General features: G+C 39.1%; 1 protein-coding gene across 1 annotated transcript in view; it reads right to left on the bottom strand.

Moving 5' to 3' along the window:
• Nucleotides 1–25,967, bottom strand: part of LOC135770965 (uncharacterized) — a 190,028-nt gene that overhangs the window by 137,847 nt on the left and 26,214 nt on the right. The window contains exon 3 of the mRNA XM_065280941.2: nucleotides 13,809–13,817. Within this exon, the coding sequence (XP_065137013.2) occupies nucleotides 13,809–13,817 (9 nt within the window). The remainder of the gene's footprint in view (nucleotides 1–13,808; nucleotides 13,818–25,967) is intronic.

The raw sequence follows: 25,967 nt of genomic DNA, 5'->3' as shown, positions 1-25,967 counted from the left end.
TGGGCAATATATGTGGGTCCCATGTGGGTTTCCTATGTGGGCCCCATATGGGTTTGCCCATGTGGGGCCCTCATGGCACCTATGTGGGCAAAACATTTTTATGCTTGAAATACATTTTTATTCATTTACCATCTTAAAATAATAACTTTTGGTTGATTGTCACTTTTAAACAAATAGCAAATAATATAACAGATATGATTTGATCAGTATAAAACATTTTAAATGAAAATGCATTATTTTTTACATTTAATTAACATTGATATGTGGGCCCCACATGGGTCCCATATGGGCAACATGGGTTTGTGGCCATGGGCTTAACATGGGCAATATATATGGGTCCCATGTGGGTTGACTATGTGGGTCCCATGTGGGTTTCCCTATGTGGGCCCCATATAGGTTTGCCCATGTGGGATATTAAAACCTCTTACACTCTGAGGCTATTTTGGGGATTTCCGCCTGGATTTGGCCTACCCAATTTCAAAAGCTTCCCATACCCACAAGCAGAGGTGCACATACAAAAGTTTGGTATCATTTTACAGGAAACGCTTTGAAATTACATAAAACACTGTTAGAAGTGCTCAACATGGTTGTATGTGTTGTCAGTCTTCTAATAAACAAAAAAATAAATAGGCGCTTTTTGATGTTTTTTTCTAAAGTCTGTATTTAAAAGTGTATAACTCTGGCCCTGACTGGTAACGAAACCTGCAGACAGTTTTGTTTGATTCCAGCAATTGCCAGCTTACAGAGGAAAAAGGAATTTTTTCTCTATCATAATAAATGCAAAAGTTATTTTACTCCAACTGATGGGAGGAATAATACCCTTTTTGTATACAATTTCTGCCTAAAAGCATTTGAAGTGCTCCCATAACCACATACAGTGGAATAAATGCAATATCTTTATATCATTTTGCAGAAAACCCTTTGACGTTACATAAAAAGCTGCTGTTTGTGACAAATAATGTTATTTATGTTGGTTTTCATATGATAAAACACAAAATTTTCTTTTTTATGTTGTAAATACTGCCTTTGATAGTGTATAACTCTGGTTCTGGGTGCTCTAGCAGACTGCAGACAGTTCTGGTTGTTACCAGCAGCAGACAGTAAACACCCAAAAAAAGAATGAACTCTTTAGCATGTCACATTCAAAAGATATTCTTATTTTACTAAAGGGTGTGGAAATGCATTTTTCATATAAATATTAATTTTTTGTTTTGCACATATAATAAATAGCAAGGGATTAAATATGCACACAACCAAAGAAAATGCTGTGAATGGACTCATTGTTTAGAGTAGGACCTAAGATAAAAGATGGTGTATCATTTGTGGCTATATGTGCTATCTGAGGCAGTCCACACTCAAGTTTCTCATATGTTTACAAAAGACCATTTTTTACCTTATTATTCATTCGATGATTGTTGGATATGTGTTGATAATAGAACAGAAATAACAATGTAGCCTTATTCCTGAGAATGAGAGCTTTCATGTGATATAAGACTTGCCCATGTTTGTCATACTTGAAAAATATGAAATATGTGAATATTAAATCATATAATAAATTGTCGGGGGGGTGATAGTGTAAATTAAGTGTAAATAACTTTCTTACAGTAAAACATATCTCAAAGTGATGCATATCTGCAGAAAGTAGAGACTCTAAGCTTTCAAACAGTATCTCATATGTGGTACTGGGTCCATGACAGACCATTAAAAATTAAAGGAATATTTTATATTAAGTAAAAATAAGATAATTCTGGACCCGGTACAGGGTCCACAGAGTCAAACAAGTTAATGTTGGGCCCTCATGGCACCTATGTGGGCAAAACATTTTATGCTTAAAATACATTTTATATACATTTAAACTCTTAAAATTATTACTTTTGGTTTATAGTCACTTTTATACAAAGAGCAAATAATATCACAGATAGGATATGATCAGTATAAAACATTTTAAATAAAAATGCATTATTGTTAACATTTATTTGTAATATTTGTAACCTGCCAATTATTAATTTTAATTTGCACAGCTGAGCATGAGTGAAAATAAGAAATGTCAGAAAGTTCATCAGTTTGATAAGTGTGTTAATTAAAGAAATGTTTCAAACATTCTAAGGCTCTGTTTACACGTACATGGTTATTTTTAAAAACTGAGAGATTTACCTTCGTTTGTGCCCCACGTTTACACGCAAACGGAGAACTCGCCTCTGAAACCGATTGTTTGTAAGAACTCCGGGCAGAGTGGAGATCTTGAAAATCTTCGGTTGCACGGTTGCATGTAAAGTGAGACAAACGGATGTTTAAGCAGGCAACGTCACAGAGTATGCGCCAGAGCTCGCACCTACGTCAAAAGTGCGACCCATGTTTACATGTGACTGCTACTCTGAACGCTTCCAAGATCACATTTATGTTTGTGCAAACTCGTTTCGTGTGTTTGTATTTGCAAATACAGCTGCTCCATTATGTCGAGGAGCAGAGACGAGTGCTCTGAGGTCAGCAATTTTACGCGTGTTTGACTTCATGCGGCTCTGCAACGGATGATGTCAAAGTACCGCGAGAGCGATTCGAAATTAGACCTCTACGTGTGATTCCTCAACTCGCTCTCGCTGTACGTTGACGTCATCAATCACCTACTGCAACAACTCCTCCCTCCAACATGAAGAACCAGTTCACGTCACCACCAGCGCTGCCAGTGATTGGCTTACGTGGGCTTGAGCGTCTCTTGACGGCAAATATGCACGGGTATGTGTAAATAAACACTTTTCTGAAAACAGACATGTGTGCACGATATTATTTTTGAAACAGGAGAGGTTGAAATGTTCGTTTATGAAAATAACCGCCCACGTGTAAACATAGCCTAAAAGGAGTCTGATTAGTGGAGTCAGGTGTTTCATATAAGGAGACCTCATTACGATCTGCTCACTGCAACGACACATTACGCTTGACAAAGTAGTGCTGCTTCAAATGTTTTTAATTGTGATTTTTATCACATAATATAATATCATATTTTAAATAATCTTTGCTAAAATAGGCAGACTTTTAAAATTACAACTATAAAGATGATAAACATTTAAACTACAAGAATTTCCGCTCAGGCGCAAGAATACAGTTTCTACTGGAGCAGCAGGAGTCTCTCACAACTGTTACACTTGTAATTTATCCTGAGTTATGTTTTTAGAAAATGTAATACTACGGTACAAGTTCATGGACTGCACAGGGATGAATCAAAGCAAACGTGCAAGGACATTTAATGAGTTTGGCTGTGGATGCTTTGGAAGTTCTTCATAAAACGTTTGAGCAAATATTAATTGATGATCAGAAGACCATCTCCAGAAGAGTGAGCAATGTTTGTGTTGTTTTTGAGTTCGAAGAATTTTAAGAGTTTGACTTCTTTCAATGCTTATTTGAAATGTTATGTTAAATTGTTAGTCATTACCTGCCTTAGCAGTTTTGAAATGTTCATGATTATTTTAGCATTGTATTGTTATAAATTGACAATAAAGTATTTTGATATATTGAACCTTTACAGTTTTTTAATTTGATTTCTCATATTGCACTTCCTTCATGTTTTGTGATGTTACAGATGAATGAACTGTTGAATATTTATGCTGAAATCTGATATTTACCGAACTGAAATGATTTGCTTTTATCGGTTTTCAATTTAAAACAAATATATTATTTAAGTAAATTACAATTAAGCATTAAAAGTATAATTATTTCATAATAAGGGACCAGTCCAGTACCCATTAAAAATCCATTCTGGGCCCTGATATGTAACGTGGGCTTCATTACGTGGGTGCAATATGGGCCCTATGTGTGTTGCCCACGTGGGCCCCACATAGGCCCCACTCAGTTTCTATATCAAATTCATGTGGGCAATCCAGGTGGGGCCACAGTGGAACCCATGGACAAACCCATATAGGGCCCACATAGGAAGCCCATATGGGGCCCACATGGGCCCCACCTTGCAATGTTGGCTGGGGGGTGGTTTCCCAGACAGAGATTATTTTAAGGATGAATTATTCTGATGAAGTATTATCTTGAATTTCACGGATAGATGTACACATTCACAAACAAAGCCAACAATATATACACAACAGTGATATGAGAACAAATACATACCTGAAGCAGGTCTCTCCTCTGCTTTACTGTGGGGGTGATGTTCACACTGCCATCAACTTCTAGACCCTCTGCTTCAGACTCGGCGTCCACCAAGGACGAAGAAGATGTGGCGGAGGAAGGAGCGACGGAATCCTCCAGTTCGTAGGTCTCGATGCCGGAGGCGATGGTCGTAGTGGCTGGGGAACCACCCCAAACCTGCTCGCACAGTTCAAAGGAGAGGAGCACCACTCTTTCGTGGCCGCTCCTTCGTCCAGTGTCCACTGAATTTCTGTATTTACCTCTTATTGCCTTAAGTTTCGTTGTCAGATGGGCTCGCGTTATCTCCTCCTTCACATGAGGAAAGTCCTGGTTGGTCTCGGACGGGTATTGCTCCAGGAATCGGGCCAACAAGTTGACATATTTGGACTGGCAAGATTCCCAGTCGACATTGTCTTGGGATTTACTTGCCTTGTAGTCTAACGCTACACAAAGGGGTAACTCAACTTCGCTGTCTGTCCACACAAACGAACCTCGCGCCATGTTTGCTGTTGTGAAAGGAACAGGAAGTCGCTCGTGTTCTTCGTTGGTGTCGATTCTGACGATTTTGATTGGCTTGCATGGCTGTATTCCCCTTCCTACAATACCTCCCACACGTTTGGCATAGTTATTATGGCGCTCGACGGCGTATTTATGCGGGTTGATGTAAATGGACATTTTTTTTGAAAACGATGTTGTGTGCACGATGTTATTATTGAAAACGGAGTATTCGTTTCTCAAAATACCCGGCTATGTGTAAATTTAGTGAGCGACTTAGTTTACATCTTAAAAAAAAATCTCATAATATGTCCCCTTTAAGCCAGGACCCTTTGTTTAATTATGAAATATAACTAGTTTTAACAAACATGCCTTACTAAAAACATTACTTGTGTGAATTTTGAGGCAAAACAAAGGGCACTGATGTATTTTAAAATATGTCACTGCAAGTTGTTTTCAGTTTGGACAGCTCTTATATTTATTTTAGTCTAGGAGTAGTCTAATCTCTGTCCGGGAAAACGCCCCTCGATGCTCTAGAGTACTGCTTACTAAAGTTGCTTAGTTTATCTATTGCATTCACCTAAAAGTTCATACAGCACAGAATTATCAAGTAATATCATCAATTCTGTCCAAATTAGTTCTACTTACAAGCTTTATTCAAGTACATTCAGATATTACTTTTTACAGTAATACACCAAAGATTTATTTTACATCTTTAAAACGTCATGTCAAATGTCCCCTTTAAAAATAAAGGTGATACATTTGGCCAAATAAAAAAATTACTTAAGCCTCTGCCCCCCAAAATGTTTGTGCACCTCCCTGATTTTTAGTACCTCTGACTGAATGGTTCTGTGGGGGACCAAAAATAGTTCCAGAAATCTCAGAAGCAGCATCAGAGAACCCCGGCAACCATGGTTACTTTTACCTTTTTTTTCATAATGCCGGAAGAAGATGAAAACAAACTACAATGGCCCAGTGGCCATTCAATTATAAGTGTTTTTCATTTTTTGCTTGTGTCCTATTGCTAACTTTGCTGTGCTTTGCTTTGTAAATTTCATAGTGTACATCTAGACCACTGTAACTATTACTTTTATAAAGTGGGGAAAATGCCAAAAATTACGTTTTAAAACGTTCTCACCTTTCTCTGATGGTAATGTCTGGAGTCCAAAACAAATCTTTTTGAGCTGAAATTGTGAAAATACCACAAAAATCTGTAGGGTCCCATCCATTCCCTGTTAACCAAAGCTGTGAAAGTGTTTGAACTTTTAATAAAAAATTATATATTTTAAGTTTTATATAAGTTTTGAGTAAAACAAAAGAGTTTTAGAACACTTACAGTGTATAATTTTATTTGTGTTGAGATGCTCTGAGCTTTTTCATTCTGTGGATAAAAGCAAATGTGATGAAACACAACTGCTTGACATCTCAGATTCATACTGTAATGACCCATATAAAGACAGTAAATCATGCTGGACTCATACCACATCTGTGATGGAGTTCACAAACAAGTCCACATAAATGTTGGTGACTGTATCTGTATTAAAGGGTCGTGTGTTATTTAACAAATTGTCTTCCCACGAGCTAAGCCAATTAAAAAGTCTACGATTAGCTAAGGCAGACTCATAAGTATCGCATGATTCTCCACCAGCAGACATCCAACCTGCAAAAATGACACTTCTTTTAACACAGCTCAGATATATTCACCAAGCAAACAGTAAAACAAGTAGTTTTTCTGTTAAAAGTTTTATACTTTTTACATACTTTTGGTCGGCCACACAGACTGTATACAAACAAGTAACCAAATGTATATTATGTTTAAAAGTAAACATAATATACATTTCTATCAAAGTATTTTTAAATGTGTGTGTTGCTTTTAACTGAATGTGTTTTATTTGAGAGAACTATTATAAAAACACAATACACAACACAAATGATAAATATATTTTAAAATATATACTTACAGACTAATGCAAGAGAAAAGGTTACCCAGTGCCGGTCCATGACCAGTAGTTTAATAAAAACCTGTTTGAGATACTTTTGGTGGAGGATGAAGATTCACTTTGGTACACATTATTGTCATTTGCTCTTATTTATACACTGTGAGTGACAAACACGCTCCACCTGCTGCCTGCTGTCATCAGCAAAATCCCCGGTGTTAAATTAACACCGGCTCTGTGTTTATATGGGTACCACCAGCAGGGTGTTAAAAGTAATACTGAAGCAGTGTTAGAGTTAATAAGATACTTTAGCAATCATTTGAGTGATTATTTGATTATTGAAGACACCTGGTGATAATGAGCCAAACTACAACTACAGCTTGCAGTCACTGCCTTAGATAAAATCAACTGAAAAGACATCTCTCTTATTACAAACCAGACTGACTTTTGTCTACTTTGAAATTGTTTGGTCACCATTATGGTGATCTGTGGTTCCTTTAGTTGGGCAGTTTGACTCTTGTTTTCCTTTTGAGGTCTTTGCAACAGCGTTTATTTGTTGTAAAGGTTGTAAAGCAAAGTTTATAAAGTTTTTATAACAGAGATTGTAGATATAAGTAAATTGTTTAAATGTTTATCAAACATATATTCTCTATTGATTTTAACTTATAGAGCTTTTCAAATTTTATTGTTAAATACTTGCTGGAAAGTTTATTTTTTGCCTCACGTGCAGATATTATGAATCACCCCATTAATCGCATCAATGGTGACATAATTTATGTTGCAATGCATGATGGGAGTCATAAGTTTTATACTATGGTGGATCCCAGCATGCTTTGCAACATTATGTTTGTCACCATGGTTGCGCATAATGGGGTGATTCATGATATCTGCACATGAGGCAAAAAAATATTTCCAGCAAGTATTTAACAATAAAATTTGAAAAGCTTGATCCAAGGAAAGCTATGTTACTGAAATCCAATAGAGAATAATATACATATGATCAACATCTAATTTTCTATGAATACTGAATTTTTTGACTGTGTAAACAATTTATTTAAATCTATAATCGCTGTTATAAAAACTTTATAAACTTTGCTTTAACAACCTTTACAACAAATAATGTGTTCAATAAACGCTGTTGCAAAGACCTCAAAAGGAAAACAAGAGTCAAACTGCCCAACTAAAGGAACCACAGATCACCATAATGGTGACCAAACAATTTCAAAGTAGACAAAAGTCAGTCTGGTTTGTAATAAGAGTGATGTCTTTTCAGTTGATTTTATCTAAGGCAGTGACTGGAAGTTGTAGTTCTGCTCATTATCACCAGGTGTCTTCAATAATCAAATAATCACTCAAATTATTGCTTAATTATCTAATTAACTCCAACACTGCTTTGGTGTTACTTTTAACACCCTGCTGGTGGTACCCATATAAACACCGAGCAGGTGTTAATTTAACACTGGGGATTTTGCTGTGTCACATATATATATATATGTGTCACAGGGTGACTATGATAGGGCGGAACCAAAAGCAGAGAAGATTGGTTCCGCCCGAAGATGGTTTCCGCCCAGGCCGAGCAGTGCAAAAACGAGCACTTCCTGGTTGCTGTGACAACGCAATCGGGGCTGATAAGCAACAGGTAAGGAGAATTAAGGCTGGTAATGCGTGATTGGAAGAGGGAGGAAGAAGGGAAGTATATATAGACCTGCAGCAACACACAAGGGAGAGTAGATTTCCGGGGCGAGCTCCGCTCCACCAAAGGCAGACCACAAACTTACACTTCCTGTGAAGCGCCGAGGACGCCGTTGATCCGGGAATCGCTTTGGAAGCGAACGGAAAGAGTGCGGGCCCAAGAGAGGCGAAAGGAAGGAGTTGTGGCTATATAATATAGCAAAGCACCACGGAAAACGGGTGATGTGTTGTGTTCTGTTGGCGGTGTCATGTTGTGCTGTGCTGTCGTCAGAGGCGGACAATCCATGTGCCATGAGTAAAAGTCCTCTCCAGTATTTTGTTCCAATCAGCTGGATTTGCTAATAAGCACAGTTTTTCAGCAGGAGGTGAGCTCCTGGCTTGTTGGTGTTTTAAGCCCTCAATGAAGCCTTCAAGGCAGCGCTGCCTGGAAGGCACTCCAAGTGCCCCGAGCGATTCAGCACTGGTGCTGGATATCAAGCCTTCTGCCAGCTTATGGCAGTTCAAGCTCACCGTTGGTCGGGTGAGTAGCGCAGATATGGTAAGATAGGAATGTGACTGAATTTGAGTTTAGCTCGAAATTAGTGATGGTCAACCCGGATCTTTTTAAGGATTCGGGTTATTCTGAGTCACTCACTAATATGATCCGTGTTGTGCGAGTCACTTGGTCAAAATCTCCCAATTCCAATCGCTAAGTCATACTAATGCCAACCAAGCAACTCGGATCACGCGTGCAGCTACGAGTTTATGACTCCTCTGCTCACAAAAAAAGGGCTTATGTGACCTGAGGAACTCGTAAAAAACATGCATGCCCGTGGTAACATTATCAATAACATAATTGTAAAAGTTTGGTGTGTTTAGTTTCATTTCATAACGACAAATATATCAACACCACATTTAGATGTCAGGCTTGGTTGACTTGGACGTGAGAGGAACGTGTCCTGTTTCAGATTGATTTAAAAGATCCACGATAGGCTTCGGTTAATCTTGTGAGTGAGTCCGTGCCAGAGGTAGATAGGAGTTTTCCTTACTCAAACATGTTCTGAGGGCAGCAAGAATATGTTCACAAAAACGACCAATCAAAATGCTCGTTACTGGTTTAAGCCCTCAGCGGAGCCTTCAAGGCAGCTTCTGCAGTGAAGCAGTTCGAGCTCACCGTTGGTCAGATGAGTAGCGCAGATATGCTAAGATAGGAATGAGACTGTTTTTGAATTCAGCTCGAAACGTTTCGAGCATTTAAGTGACACGTTTTCACGTGTCCGTAGCACGACTTTCTTTTTCGTGCCAGTTTCATGTATTGGTTATTCAATTTTTTTTCCTTTTTTCAAACCATTGTCGATTGGGATTGGGGTTAGATTTGTGCGTTTTGTCACATTTTCAAACTGTTTTCGCGCGAGGATAAAGTTGAGTTTGGGTTAGAATGGCATTGTTTATACATTTATTTACGTAAAATTCAAATTGTTCTTGCTTGGAGTTGGGGTTAGAGTTGGGTTAGGGTGAGGATGTCATTTTATGTAACAAAGTTGTTCTAACCCCAATCCCAAGCGACAATGGTAAGAAAATAGGAAAAACAATTGAATAAACAATACATGAAACTGGCACGAAAAAGAAAGTCGTGCCACGGACACGTGAAAACGTGTCACTTAAATGCTCGAAACGTTTCGAGCTGAATTCAAAATCAGTCTCATCGAACTGCTTCACTGCAGAAGCTGCCTTGAAGGCTCCGCTGAGGGCTTAAACCAGTAACGAGCATTTTGATTGGTCGTTTTTGTGAACATATTCTTGCTGCCCTCAGAACATGTTTGAGTAAGGAAAACTCCTACGTGCGCGACGTGGATAGGAGTTTTCCTTACTCAAACATGTTCTGAGGGCAGCAAGAATATGTTCACAAAAACGACCAATCAAAATGCTCGTTACTGGTTTAAGCCTTCAGCGGAGCCTTCAAGGCAGCTTCTGCAGTGAAGCAGTTCTAGCTCACCGTTGGTCAGATGAGTAGTGCAGATATGGTAAGATAGGAATGAGACTGTTTTTGAATTCAGCTCGAAACGTTTCGAGCATTTAAGTGACACGTTTTCACGTGTCTGTAGCACGACTTTCTTTTTCGTGCCAGTTTCATGTATTGGTTATTCAATTTTTTTTCCTTTTTTCAAACCATTGTCGATTGGGATTGGGGTTAGATTTGTGCGTTTTGTCACATTTTCAAACTGTTTTCGCGCGAGGATAAAGTTGAGTTTGGGTTAGAATGGCATGGTTTATACATTTATTTACGTAAAATTCAAATTGTTCTTGCTTGGAGTTGGGGTTAGAGTTGGGTTAGGGTGAGGATGTCATTTTATGTAACAGAAAGTTGTTCTAACCCCAATCGACAATGGTAAGAAAATAGGAAAAACAATTGAATAAACAATACATGAAACTGGCACGAAAAAGAAAGTCGTGCCACGGACACGTGAAAACGTGTCACTTAAATGCTCGAAACGTTTCGAGCTGAATTCAAAATCAGTCTCATTCCTATCTTACCATATCTGCGCTACTCATCTGACCAACGGTGAGCTCGAACTGCTTCACTGCAGAAGCTGCCTTGAAGGCTCCGCTGAGGGCTTAAACCAGTAACGAGCATTTTGATTGGTCGTTTTTGTGAACATATTCTTGCTGCCCTCAGAACATGTTTGAGTAAGGAAAACTCCTACGTGCCAGACAGAGCCGCTCGCCCGCTCCTGCACGGGTCCTGTGAGTGAACCACTCACGTCACTCTGAGTGACTCAGTCAACAAGAGGAGCCGTGTACGTCCGTCGGTGGCGGATCTTTCCAGCAGCACTGCTGCAGCAGTCCTCGTATTTAAAAATGTTAAACATTTGCAGCTTCTACCCAAAACATTGTGCCAGTCAAATATTTCAACAGATTAGCCTACATGAGTCAGTGGGTTAACAACACGAGCAAGGCTTGTTTCTCCTAGCCCAGGATTCAAGCTCCATGAGTTGAGTCACTCTCTGTGTGAATCCCCGAGCCGCAGACCAACTCATTGCCGCGCGCACGCATCCCTTTGTACTCGGACTCGGAGCTGCAAGAAATAATGATCCGGAATAGCAGCTTTTGGTTCACTCGGTACCCCAAGTCGACATTTGGTGATGTAAATTAGCTCGTTGTTGCAAGTTATAGAACCTATGGCAGCTTATGTCGAGTTATTTGTTGTAATTCTGTTGTAAACATTTGAAGAGCTTTGTGTTTAATACAATTTCTAATTTTTAATGCAAAATCTGAGAGCACTCAACTGACTCGGGTTAATGGTCACTAAGGACTCATGGTTCTCGAGTCATTTTAGGGATCGGGTTAAATGATCCGAGTTTCGGGTGACTTGCTCATCACTACTCGAAATGTTTTGAGCGCTTAAGTAACGTGTTTCCACGTGTCTGTGGCACAACTTTCTTTTTCGTGCCAGTTTCACATATTGGTTACTCAACTGTTGTTCCTATTTTCTTACCATTGTTGTTTGGGATTGGGGTTAGAACAACTTTCTGTTACAGAATATTACATCCTCACCCTAACCCAACTCTAAACCTAACCACAACTGAAAACAGTTTAAAATTCTGACAAATAAACACATAAACCAATGTTTAAAATGACATCCACATTTATGCCAAACCCAACTTTATCCTCTCGCGAAAACAGCCGAAAAAAATTGAGAGGTTAACCACAAATCTAACCTCAATCCTTTGCGACAATGGTTTGAAAAAATGAAAAACTACTGTGTAACCAATACGTGAAACTGGCACAAAAATAAAGTCGTGCCACAGACACGTGAAGACGCAAAAATACGTCACTTAAAGGCTTGAAAAATTTCAAGCTCAATTCAAAAGTAGTCACATTCCTATTTTAACATATCTGCGCTACTCACCTGACCAATGGTGAGCTCGAACTGCCAGAAGCTGACGGAAGGCTCGATATCTAGCACCAGTGCTGTGATTGGCTAAAACGTTCTGGGCACGTGGAGTGCCTTCCAGGCAGCGCTGCCTTGAAGGCTTCGTTGAGGGCTTAAAACACCAACAAGTCAGGAGGTCACCTCCTGCTGAAAAATTGTGCTAATTAGCAAATCCAGGTGATTGGAACAAAATACTGGAGAGGACTTTTACTCATGGCACATGGATTGTCCGCCTCTGGCTGTCGTGCTGTTATTGCCACGGAGGAATCGGAGTTGGATGAACTGGGCGAAGAAGCGTCGCTAAAGCGAGTCACTAGGTCGGCTAAGTTGAAGACAGTTGCTGTTTTCGATGCGGATAGCCGGGAAGCCTCAGCAAGTGTGAGTAAACAAACTCAACCATTGGGAGTAACTAAGCAAAGAGTATCACCTGATCCTGCGTTGTGAGTTGCCACGTAGCGTTGCGGCCCCACTGGCAAGAGAAGCGTGGACGAGCCAGGGAGGCACGCTGGAAGTAGAGAATATACGTGAGTAGCATTGAAGTCTGTGGTGTATTGTGAATGCAAAAGTATTACCAGATCCTGTGTTGTGAGTTGCCACGTAGCGTTGCGGCCCCACTGGAGAGAGAAGCGTGGCCGAGCCGCGGAGCCACACTGGAAGTAGAGAATATACGTGAGTAGCATTGAAGTCTGTGGTGTATTGTGAATGCAAAAGTATTACCTGATCCTGTGTTGTGAGTTGCCACGTAGTGTTTCGGCCCCACTGGAGAGAGAAGCGTGGGCGAGCCGGGAAGCCACACTGGAAGTAGAGAACATATGTGAGTAGCATCGAAGTTTGTATTGTGGATTGTAAACACAAAGTATTACCTGATCTTGTGTTGAGAGTCACCCCGTAGCGTTGCGGCCCCACTGGAGAGAAAGAAGCGTGGGCAAGCCAGGAAGCATCAGAATCACCACAGGGGGTTCTGTGTCCATCTCCTATCTACTTCTTCCCCTCCACCAAGAAAAACCACCCAACCAACCACACGGCGGGCCCGGGTCGAGTTCTGGCTCCGTCCATAGTTCACGAAGTGTGTGTGTAGTGCTGTGGGTGAGTTTTGTCTTCATTTGTGTGTGTACACCAAAAAGCTTGCAGTGTCGGGCTGTGCTCATGTCGACAGAAGCCACTTCGAGGCCAGAGGAGTCGTGAAGAGATTCTAGCCGTTGAGGTCGGTGGAGTGTGGGTCGAAGAAAATTGTAAGTTGGGATTTCCTTGAGCGTGAAGTGACGAAACCTTCCCTTGACGAGTGGATGGGCAGTGGTGAAGCATCTGGGCGGTTAAAGCGAGTAGACCAATTTATGATCGATGCTTGCGACGAGGGGTTGTTGGGCTAACGACTGTGAGAAATAACTATCTTTGTGTGGAGCCTCTTCAAAGGTTCGCCCCTGTTCCGAAGCACATTGTGCAAACCTCCATGTTGTTAAGTCCACCGCCCTCGAGTAAAGAGGAAATAAGGAAGAAAGAGCCCCAGTCTTGTGTAACACTTACCTTTGCTTACAGCACAAACCTAGAAAAGGAAGAAAAAGCCCCAGTCTTGTGTAACACTTACCTATGCTTATAGCACGAACCTGGAAAAAGGAAGAAACGTCCCAACCTTGCAGTACCCATCTCTGCTCGCAACACGAACCTGTAGGAGAAAGGAGAAGGCCGGTATTAGTATTGGTATACAGTGTAGTAATTACTTTCTCTGATTTTGCCTCCAGGAGAACACTGAAAAAAATGATTCATTCAATTTAATAATTTTTTTTAAGGTAAGCGGTTGCAATCAATTTATTTAAGCTACATTTAAACAAAAACAATTTGTTGAACTTAATCAATTTTATTTAGTTGCCCTAGTATAAAAAGCTGAGTAATTTCAGCCCTATTTAATTATGCTACATTCTCGTATATTATTTATTTATGACTATTATTAATTGCATTTACAAATTTTTTTTAAGGTAAGTGGTTGCAATCAATTTATTTAAGCTACATTTAAGTAAATTAGCTTAAATAAGAGCGGATTAGACGCGCGGAAAAAGCAAGCATTTGACGCGCGTCCGAGGCAAAATCCGCTTCTTGTGGGAGGGGCAACTGCTGTGCGAGTGTCTGTTTGCAAGATGACTGATGTTACTTGTGCATTTATCAAGAGAGTTACCAGTTTGTATTGGGTAACCTTACTATAGGAGGAAAATAAACGGCGCGGGTCGATAAACGTCACGTGACTCAAAGTGAAGTGTGTATTACAACGTACCAGGTTGCCCAAAGTCCTTACTGACACTCTTCCAAGCAAGGTCCTTTTTATTCCTGTCTCCTAATAGAAATAACAACTTGTGTCATAGTGCATGTTCAATAACAATTTCTTTGTGTGTACAAGTGTTTAAAACAAGTGCTCACTGCACATTCACAAAATATAAAATAAAAAAACACAGATGGAAAGAGGCCACAATGTTTGTGAATCAATAAAACAGCACAAAAGTCAAAAACAGTAGTGCTGACTTCACACATTGCACAATAATTATTTTAAAAAAAGTGTTACATTTTTACAGACAACGGTTATGAATCATTAAAAGCATTATTAAAATGTTTAAAACTTCTGATTCCCAGGTCTTAAATGAAAAACAGAGTAGACTGTGACATCTGGACTAACATTTCATGCTGAGCATACATGTCTGCTACAAAATTTCAGTGCAGTGAGTAATTTTTAGAAGGATCTTTTGACAGAAATGCAAAATAATATACAAAACTTTATTATCAGGGGTGTATAAAGACCTTTCAATGTGAACTGTTATGTGTTTATTGCCTTAGAACAAGACCTTTTAATCTACATACACCGAGGGTCCCCTTACATGGAAGTCACCATTTTGTGCTGCCATTTTTTACAGAAGCCCTTAAAGGACAATTTTTTGCCAAGTTGTCTCCAACGATGACATGTTTGTCCTTCTCTATGCGTTTCAAAAGCGAGGGGTGAGCCGTGGCCGTTGGTTGCAACTCGCAACCTCACCACTAGATGCCGCTAAAATTTACACACTGCACCTTTAAAACGTTTTTCAGTCCTTGAATTTTTGGGGAGAGCTTTAGAATCCATCTGCATAATGAATTTCTAAAAATTTTTAAAAAAGTAGTATTTTAGTTCTTTGGGGTACGCCAAATTAAGCACATAGATTGTACCCAGCATCAATGCAGGCTTGTGCCACAGATTTGAGCTGCTCAAGAATCATCACTCCAACAACGATTCCAATATCGTCATAGTCGCCAAGAACACTTTTCTTTTTGATTACACATATGCCCATGGTGATGTTTTCCGGGTCTTTCAATAAGTCATCTTGTTGACTGTCCTACATTTAAATAAAAATAAGCTGTTATAAGAGATTGTTCTGATTCATAACACTTTGACAAGTCTACAGGCAAGGGTAATTACAAAAACTGACACCCCTGTTGCCCATATATTATACAGTGCCCGCCATTAATATTGGGACAGAGTGCACACACTCTGAGCTGTATTGTATTCACAAATTCCAATTTGTCTTTAGGATTTAGGAATTACAGTCTTTTAAATGGGCCAAACGTAATATGACAGTTGATTTAAAAGCTGTAATGGACATGAATTTTGTATTTGTTAAAGGGGACATATTATGAGATTTTTTTTAAGATGTAAACTAAGTCTAAAATAGGTCTGAGCAAAAGTGTGCTGTTTTGGGTGTGTCATTTAAAATGCAAATGAGCGGATGAAGTGCAAACAGTGATCACAATGATGGTGGTTTGTTGCAATTGAAACTCAATTGTGCTGTGAAATATTTTATCTCTCTCTTTCTCTCCATACTAAATGGTTGTGCTTTGGTTGGATAGTGCAGATAAAGGGGGTGGTATTACCTTATTCTGACATCACAATAAGGGCCAAATTACAATGACCTATTTTTCACATGCTTGCAGAAAATGGTTTACCAAAACTAAGTTATTGGGTTGATCTTTTTAACATTTTCTAGGTTGATAGAAGCACTGGGGACACAATTATAGCACTTAAACATGGAAAAAGTCAGATTTTCATAATATGTCCCCTTTAAATAATTTCCTCATATATGAAGCATGTTGGACGCTGTGGCTGTGAACACAAATCATGTACACAATTCATGTCCATAAAACAGCTTTTAAGCGAACTGTCCCATTATATTTGGACCTGAAATACACTGAAATACATGAAATCAGAAAAAATCCAAAGTGCTCAAAAATAGCTGAAAAAATTTTTGTTTGGAAAAAAATAGTTATGTGCTCTTTGGTGTAGGGTATACTAAACGTGTAAAAAAGGGGAATCCAAGGCACTCTTCATATATCAAAAGGTAAAAAGCCTTTATTCAAATATGGCTATAACATTAAAAACATATAACAGGGCAGTAACCCACGCATAGCTGGATAGATAGCCTTCTTCAGGGTATGAAGAAAAAAATGAAGAAGGCTATCTGTGCCGCTACGCATGGGTTACTGCCCTGTTATATGTTTTTAATGTTATAGCCATATTTGAATAAAGGCTTTTTACCTTTTGATATATGAAGAGTGCCTTGGATTCCCCTTTTTTCACACTGAAATACATTTTTACATATATAGTAACATATCCCAATATTTATGAAGGGCAGTGGTGTAGTCTACGTGATACTCAGGACTACGCCGTATACCCACTAGAAATTGTCAAGGATTTCCGTATACCCACTAAAAATAGCGTGAGGATGCGTAACAGCATGGTTTTGTGACATTTCATACTTTTAGTCATAATTTAGATGTGAAGCACTAACCATTAGCATGCTACACTTGCTACTTTAGCTGGTTTAAATGGATATACATAAGCTATTTATTTGATGACTTCCTGCCGAACTGTGCGATCCGATCGGCGTATGAAATCAAATTAATACTATAGCAGCGCTAGAGTGACTGGGGAGCAGACTGCTGTGGCGCCACAAGAACCCACAGGCGAGTGACAACAAAGTAGCGCGAGAGCGATTACAGTTATCACATGGAGAAATCTGCTTTGAATCGCTCTCGCGGTACTTTGACATCACCAAGAGGTCTGCTTAGCGCCAAATGAAGTCGAACCTGCAGTGTAGCTGCTCACGTGACACTGTAAACAAACAGTTTGTGGAGAAGTGAACGAGAGTTACCCGGAGAGTTAACAAGGCACATGTGAGTAAACAACATTTAAATCATCAGTCCAGTTTAATACTTTATCTCGAGGTAAGGTTTCAAGTGCAATAAAATAAGCCTGTTTATGTCCTGATGGTTTTAAGCCTCTTTCAGCATGTTTACTTGTGCTTCACAGTGTTAAACTTCACTTCTCTGTGTTCATTTATATATCTACGTTCAAGATATGATCTTATATATCTTAAACTTCTATGATATATGATCTTAAACTTCTGTGAGGAAATTCATGTCTGCGTTGATGTTCAGTTCAGACTTACAAATTAAAGAGATCATTTTCTTCACTTGGTTTTGGTGTCTATGATGGTCTTGTAATAATAATTAAGTAAAAGCCTATTTTCATTTTTAGACAATGCTTGTATTATATGCAAAAAATAAGCTTTTTATATCAATGACTATGCAAATTTAATTATTAGATTTTGCTGTATTAGAGTTAATTCATGGTCATCTTAAATGTGTAATAATTAAAAACATTTACACCATTAAATTACACATGGTAATGTTATCAATAGTTATGCATGTGTTAGCCACGGATTGAAGATTGTAAACAGTTTATTTAATTTTAATTAACAGTTGAGTAAGTTTTTGCCCCGAGTTAGATGTTGATTAACACTAAACCAGTCTAAAAATCAGTCCAGTTTCTCCAGCTGTAAACCCATTGGCTGTTAAACTCTTTTTTTTTCTTATAATAAACTGACATGTTGATAACACATTCAGTTTATGTGTTTATGAGTACACTTTCAGAATGCTCTGTTACATGAAGATCCATACTGTATGCATCTGTGAGTGTGGTGGTGCGTTGCGCTGGGACGAGTTAGCAAGGGTGAGAGGGGAAAATCAGAGTATACTCACTACAAAAATCTAGACTAAACCACTAATGAAGGGCAAAGTGTGTGTGTGTGTGTGTGTGTGTGTGTGTGTGTGTGTGTGTGTGTGTGTGTGTGTGTGTGTGTGTGTGTGTGTGTGTGTGTGTGTGTGTGTGTGTGTGTGTGTGTGTGTGTGTGTGTGTGTGTGTGTGTGTGTGTGTGTGTGTGTGTGTGTGTCCCAGCCAGCAGTGCTTGGTGGGGCAAATGTAGGCCCCCTATGGGCTTGCAATATGGGCCCCAAGCTGGGCTTGCACCCGGGTTTCATGTTGGCCCCATCTGACTTAGCCCACATGAACCTTCTGTAGAAACTAAAGCCAATGTGGACTAAACCAAAGTCAAGTATGGGTGTGGTTGGGTTGAAGAAGTGATGAAGTTAATTAGATAATGAAGAGATGAACGAAGTGATGATTGACCATTAATGATAAACACCTGCTGTTAATAAACAGAATCACTAAAGAAAGATGAACAAGAAGAGAATAAAGACAAAATACCAGCAGAACCACAACAACTACAAAAAATAAATAAACATTTCTTGGTGGAGCTAATGTAGACTGCAAAATCCCCAGTGTTAAATTAACATTAACACTGCTTAATCTTTATATAGATCCACACTTCAGAGTGTTAAAAAAGTAACACTTGAAGCATTTTACATCTTACATCTTACTTGTAGAGTTATTTATTAACTTAGGTCTAGATGTTGGCTCTTTCATTAAAAGTCACCATTATTGTGATCAGTGGTAGTTTTAGTTGGACTCTTTACTCTGTTTTGACTCGTTGTTTTCTGGTTGCTGTAACTTGGTGAGTTTAAAACCTGTTTGTTATGGCAGCGAAAGAGGCAGAAGTATATGTCATACTGTAGCATCACATTACTGAGAGAGACCAATACATCTGCTAAAGGAGCAAACACTAAATGAATAAATACATTTTCTAGATGTTCAACATTACGCATCAAACATCATAACAGAATTGCAACATGGTCTCTTCTGTACCATAACAAATATAACACACAAAGTTATAGCAGGCAGACAAAATAAACAAAGAGTCAAGAGTCCAACTAAAACAACCAATGATCACAATAATGGTGACATTAAATGAAACATCTAAATCTAAGTTAATAAATAACTCTACAAGTAAGATGTAAGATGTAAAATGCTTCAAGTGTTACTTTTTTAACACTCTGTAGTGTGGATCTATATAAACATTAAGCAGTGTTAATGTTAATTTAACACTGGGGATTTTGCAGTCTACATTAGCTCCACCAAGAAATGTTTATTTATTTTTTGTAGTTGTTGTGGTTCTGCTGGTATTTTGTCTTTATTCTCTTCTTGTTCATCTTTCTTTAGTGATTCTGTTTATTAACAGCAGGTGTTTATCATTAATGGTCAATCATCACTTCGTTCATCTCTTCATTATCTAATTAACTTCATCACTTCTTCAACCCAACCACACCCATACTTGACTTTGGTTCAGTCCACATTGGCTTTAGTTTCTACAGAAGGTTCATGTGGGCTAAGTCAGATGGGGCCAGCATGAATCCTGGGTGCAAGCCCAGCTTGGGGCCCATATTGCAAGCCCATATGGGGCCTACATTTGCCCCACCAAGCACTGCTGGCTGGGGTGTGTGTGTGTGTGTGTGTGTGTGTGTGTGTGTGTGTGTGTGTGTGTGTGTGTGTGTGTGTGTGTGTGTGTGTGTACATTATACAAGTAACGTTATATTATTAACTTTTACCGCGCGCCAAAACAATAACAACACAAAAGACACTAAATATGAATAAGAAAACAAGTAAGAGCTTCATGACAGCAAATACTGCTGATTTTATCTAATTTTAGACCATCAAAAAATAACAGACAAGGCCTTTCATCAGAGCCAGGGAATCCTGTCAGAGATGTAGCCCAGAGAGGGCGGTGGTCAGCGGGGCGAGTGAACACTGACGTCCGCTCTCTGGTTCTCACGTACCGAAGCTTCCTTAAGCAAACGTTCAAACAGGCGCTATCTTAACTAATCGACTGCCTATTTGAATATTATACATATATATTATCGACTGAACTAATCTTAAAACTACATCTTGTGACAAAGAAACTGTAATATTAAAAAACGGCTTGTTATGAGATTCGAAACAGCCGAGTGAAATCCGTGGCGGAAGAAAGTAGTTCCCAAACAAAGAGGCTTTTAACTCTTTCATCGCCAGCGTTTTTAAAAAAAGTTGTCAGCTAGCGCCAGCGTTTTTCATGATTTTCACCAAAGTTTAATGCCTTCCAGAAAATGTTCTTCTTTAAATATATAAACATACAATATACCAAATGAAAGAACAGACCCTCTGCTTTCAAACAAAAAAAACTGTTTCATCCTACCTTTAGTGGTTCTTTTGCAATCAGCTTTTGAATATGGGTAGGTTTTTGCAAAAACACCATATTTTGAGCAAAAAGCAGAGATAATTCCATTTTTGTGACGGACTTTTCATAGAGATCCCATTCAGAGCGATCTTTAAAACAGACACGGACATGCAGCAGCTTGCCATAGGGCAATACTTCCGGTTTTAAAAAGTTGCGGAAGGGCGCCACCTGGTGGGTAATAGCGGTATTGCGGAAAGACGGAAAATCTCGTCATTGGCGGGAAAGCGTTTTCTCTTAATTGACGAGATATCTCAATTAAGAGAATATCTCGTCAATGGCGGGGAAAGAGTTAAAATAACTCTGTAGTTGTTTTCTAGTTTTCGTTTTTCAAACATGTGCCGTCAAACTGTTGTATAAAAGCAATTTCGCTCTCGGAGTCGTGTGGTATTTGGTTAACTTATATCGTCACGGCTGTGATTGCCTCCGGCACTCGGCCTGGAGGAGCTCTCTTATAAACGGCGTATTTTAAGTATATAAAAATATTCACTGTAAAAAAAGGTGCTGTATTACATGAAATATTACTTACTGTGCAAATAGACCGACTGAGCAAAACTCCGGGGCTGAAATATCCCGTCTTCCTTTCCCACCGTCACCGTGAACCTGACTGGGAAACTCCTTTTAGCGCCAGGGAAAATGTGCATTTGTGCGCATGCGCAAAGAACCAAACTATTTTTTTAAACTGAATTTAATTAATTAAAATGTCTTGGATTTAAAGCACATGTAATTCGCTTAAAACCTATTAATATATACTAATTAAAATCAAAAACTTAAATAAAATAATTAAAACTAGCTAAATTGAATTATGCTTCATTTAATTGGGGCCATAATCATTTTTTTCAGTGAAGGGGAGAGCGCCACAGGTTCAAGAGAACAAACCCCAAGGACCCAGTCCCCCTGTCCCCGTGGAAGCCCCGCCTGGAGGCGGGAAGGAACTATTGTTTTAAATTGCCCTTTCCCCTTCCCCCATTGATTTTAAGTAATTTAATAAAGATTTGTTTTAATTATAATTCATTCCTTGTGTGTCTGGTCATTGGGGTGGCTTTGGGACCTCCTCTAGGTGGAAACTAGGAAGGGGCGTGGCCCGTTACATTCTCTGGTCCGCCCCGACCTGTGACAGATGTGTTTTAATTTTTGTATTTACTCTTTTTAACGGTTTGTATGTTTTGTCTGTTTTTATCTGTCCTGTCTTGCGTGGTTTTTGGACATGAGTCTGGCAAATAAACTGAACTGAACTGAACTTAGTGCACCACCCCAGCAACAGAAAGGAAACAGTTTTAAAACATTTTTCTGACAGTGTAGGGATTTTGCAGATGTCTGGCAATTTTTGACAGAACCCTAGAACCTTTTGAGAAATCCTGTACCGCGTGACTCACAGGTTTTGTATATGGACTGCATTCTGATCCCTACATGCTGAAATTAATGTATTTAATACTTTATGTTGTTGACATATGGCAGATATTAATTTTGTGATTGTGACATTAGTTAGATTTCTTGAGGGATTTGTAAAGGATTTCTCATAAAACCAAAAACAGCTGCAGCATGAACATAAGAATATGAATCTGTTTCAAATAAATGTTGTGATGTAAGGATGTACATTAAAAGTAAAACAGCAAGTATAATAAACGGCACATATGGAAAGATTCACTTTCTCTAAGGGTTAGGTTTTGTATTTGGGCTATGGCAGATAATACACAGTTTGTACAGTTTATAAAAGTCATTATGATGAATGTAATCTACCCCACTGATCATAACCGCATTTACTAGAAATGCCACTGGCACAGAGAGGGCAATTTAGTGTTGTCATGAAAAATACACAGATGAAGAAAACCACACCAACATGATCAGGTAGACTGAATAATCTCTCAATAATAATGTCCTAGCTGAACACACACAACACCTGTATGGACAGACTCCAATGTGATATTTCATCAAATATGGATTAATGATAGATTTATTTGCAAGCAGATGTACCGTGCCCTCCAGTATTTGTGTTGTAGGACTCTCACTCATATGATAATTTTTAGGCATTCTCAGCATGCAATTTCTTTTCCTGAGGTAAATCATGTGCAAATGAATTGTTATTTAAAAGGATTATATTTCCGTTGTATATGTATTGTTTTTATAATATATATTATAATATTGTATTGTTAAGTTTATATAATTTATGCTCCAGTGCTTGTTCCACTCATTATCAGAGGCGGACAGCCATGTGCCATGAGTAAAAGTCCTCTCCAGTATTTTGTTCCAATCACCTGGATTTGCTAATTAGCACAATTTTTCAGCAGGAGGTGACCTCCTGACTTGTTGGCGTTTTAAGCCCTCAACAAAGCCTTCAAGGCAGCGCTGCCCAAGTATATATCGCTGCAGCCCGGAGACTGCAGGTAGGAGGACCTTATGCCGCAAGTGGGAGGAGCTTATGCCGCAAGTAGGAGGGATTTCAGAAATGTACAAGTAGGAGGAGTTTACGCTTCAAATGGGACGGTGGTAAATCCTCTGGAAGTTTGTACAGCCCACTTGCGGCTAAAGCTCCACCCACTTGCTGCTAACCCACCCATTTGCAGCTGGCTCCGACCTCCATTTATACCCCTTTCACGCTGCCTGGAAGGCACTCCACGTGCCCCGAGCGTTTTAGCCAATCACAGCACTGGTGCTAGATATCGAGCCTTCCGTCAGCTTCTGGCAGTTCGAGCTCACCATTGGTCAGGTGAGTAGCGCAGATATGGGAAAATAGTTTTTTAATTCAGCTTGAAATTTTTCAAGCCTTTAAATGACGTATTTTCACGTCTTCACGTGTCTGTGGCACGTATTGGTTACACAGTAGTTTTTCATTTTTTTCAAACCATTGTCGCAAAGGATTGAGGTTAGATTTGTGGTTAACCTCTCATTTTTTTCCGGCTGTTTTTGCGTGAGAATAAAGTTGGGTTTGGCATAAATGTGGATGTCATTCTAAGCACTGGTTTATGTGTTTATTTGCCAGAATTTTAAACTGTTTTCGGTTGTGGTTAGGTTCAGAGTTGGGTTAGGGTGAAATATTCTGTAACACAAAGTTGTTCTTACCCCAATCCCAAGCGACAATGGGAAGAAACTAGGAAAAACAGTTGAGTAATATGTGAAACTGGCACAAAAAAAGAAAGTCGTGCCACAGACACGTGGAAACACGTTACTTAAGCGCTCAAAACATTTCAAATTCAGTCACATTCCTATCTTACCATATCTGCGCTACTCACCTGACCAACAGTGAGCTCGAACTGCCAGAAACTGGCAGAAGGCTCAATATCCAGCACCAGTGCTGTGATTGGCTGAAACGCTCGGGGCACGTGGAGTGCCTTCCAGGCAGCGCTGCCTTGAAGGCTTCATTGAGGGCTTAAAACACCAACGAGCCAGGAGCTCACCTCATGCTGAAAAACTGTGCTAATTAGCAAATCCAGTGTGATGTTTATGTTTTTTGACTCAGAACTCATAGACCACATTTGTATAAAATGTTTTTTATTGATTTCCCGAACCTCTTTTGAACGTCTACCTGCACAGTAAAATCGTAGATAGGAGTTTTCCTTACTCAAACATGTTCTGAGGGCAGCAAGAATATGTTCACAAAAACGACCAATCAAAATGCTCGTTACTGGTTTAAGCCCTCAGCGGAGCCTTCAAGGCAGCTTCTGCAGTGAAGCAGTTCGAGCTCACCGTTGGTCAGATGAGTAGCGCAGATATCGTAAGATAGGAATGAGACTGTTTTTGAATTCAGCTCGAAACGTTTCGAGCATTTAAGTGACACGTTTTCACGTGTCCGTAGCACGACTTTCTTTTTCGTGCCAGTTTCATGTATTGGTTATTCAATTTTTTTTCCTTTTTTCAAACCATTGTCGATTGGGATTGGGGTTAGATTTGTGCGTTTTGTCACATTTTCAAACTGTTTTCGCGCAAGGATAAAGTTGAGTTTGGGTTAGAATGGCATTGTTTATACATTTATTTACGTAAAATTCAAATTGTTCTTGCTTGGGGTTGGGGTTAGAGTTGGGTTAGGGTGAGGATGTCATTTTATGTAACAGAAAGTTGTTCTAACCCCAATCCCAAGCGACAATGGTAAGAAAATAGGAAAAACAATTGAATAAACAATACATGAAACTGGCACGAAAAAGAAAGTCGTGCCACGGACACGTGAAAACGTGTCACTTAAATTCTCAAAACGTTTCGAGCTGAATTCAAAATCAGTCTCATTCCTATCTTACCATATCTGCGCTACTCATCTGACCAACGGTGAGCTCGAACTGCTTCACTGCAGAAGCTGCCTTGAAGGCTCCGCTGAGGGCTTAAACCAGTAACGAGCATTTTGATTGGTCGTTTTTGTGAACATATTCTTGCTGCCCTCAGAACATGTTTGAGTAAGGAAAACTCCTACGTGCAGTAAAATCCCCGGTGTTAAATAAACACTGTTGGTGTATATATAATCCACTCCCAGATGGGTGTTTAAAAAGTCTGGTGTTCAAAATATAACACTGAAGCAGTGTAAAAGTTAATGAGATAATGAAGTGATGATTAAGACATTAATGGTGAACACCTGCTGGTCATTCTGTGTCAAATCAACTTTTCCCTGTCTTTAATGTTTTATTTTGATGACTCTTTTTCTGGATGAAGTAATACTAAAATAATGCAGAAAGACAAAATATTTAAATGTTATAGATGAAATCCCCACAGTTAAATAAACACTATCATCATATCTGTTTGAAAACTAAAATTACAACTTGCTTGCAGAGTTACATGGATGATAAGTTTAAAGGGGTCATATGATGAAAATGTTAGCATTGCCACTTTGTAGGTGTGAGCAAAAATAGGTCATTGAAATTTGGCTTTCATTATGATGTCATAAGGATATCTTATTAGAATAATACCGCCTCCTTAATCTGAATTCTCCAACCACTGCACTGCCGTTTAGTGCAGAGAGAAAGAGAGAGAAAAGAAGGACTTGACAGCACAATAGAGTTTGAATTACAACAAACCACCATCATTGTGATTAGTATCTGCACTTTAGCCGCTCATTTGCATTTTAAAAAACACACCCAAAACGACACATTTTTGGACTTGACAGCACAATAGAGTTTCAATTACAACAAACCACCATCATTGTGATCAGTGTTTGCACTTCATCCGCTCATTTGCATTTTAAAAAACACACCCAAAACGACACATTTTTGCTCAAACCTACAAAGTGGCAATGCTAACATTTTCATCATATGACCCCTTTAACTTCGATACAACTGCTGTAAATCTGGTTAATAAAGTTAGTCACCATTGTGTCGATTAGTGTTTCCTTTAGTTGGGTACTTGGGTCTTAAAGGGGTCATA

The sequence above is a fragment of the Paramisgurnus dabryanus genome, chromosome 3, assembly GCF_030506205.2.
Source record: "Paramisgurnus dabryanus chromosome 3, PD_genome_1.1, whole genome shotgun sequence".
Classification (NCBI taxonomy): Eukaryota; Metazoa; Chordata; class Actinopteri; order Cypriniformes; family Cobitidae; genus Paramisgurnus; species Paramisgurnus dabryanus.
This window is presented reverse-complemented; position numbering and strand designations above follow the sequence as displayed.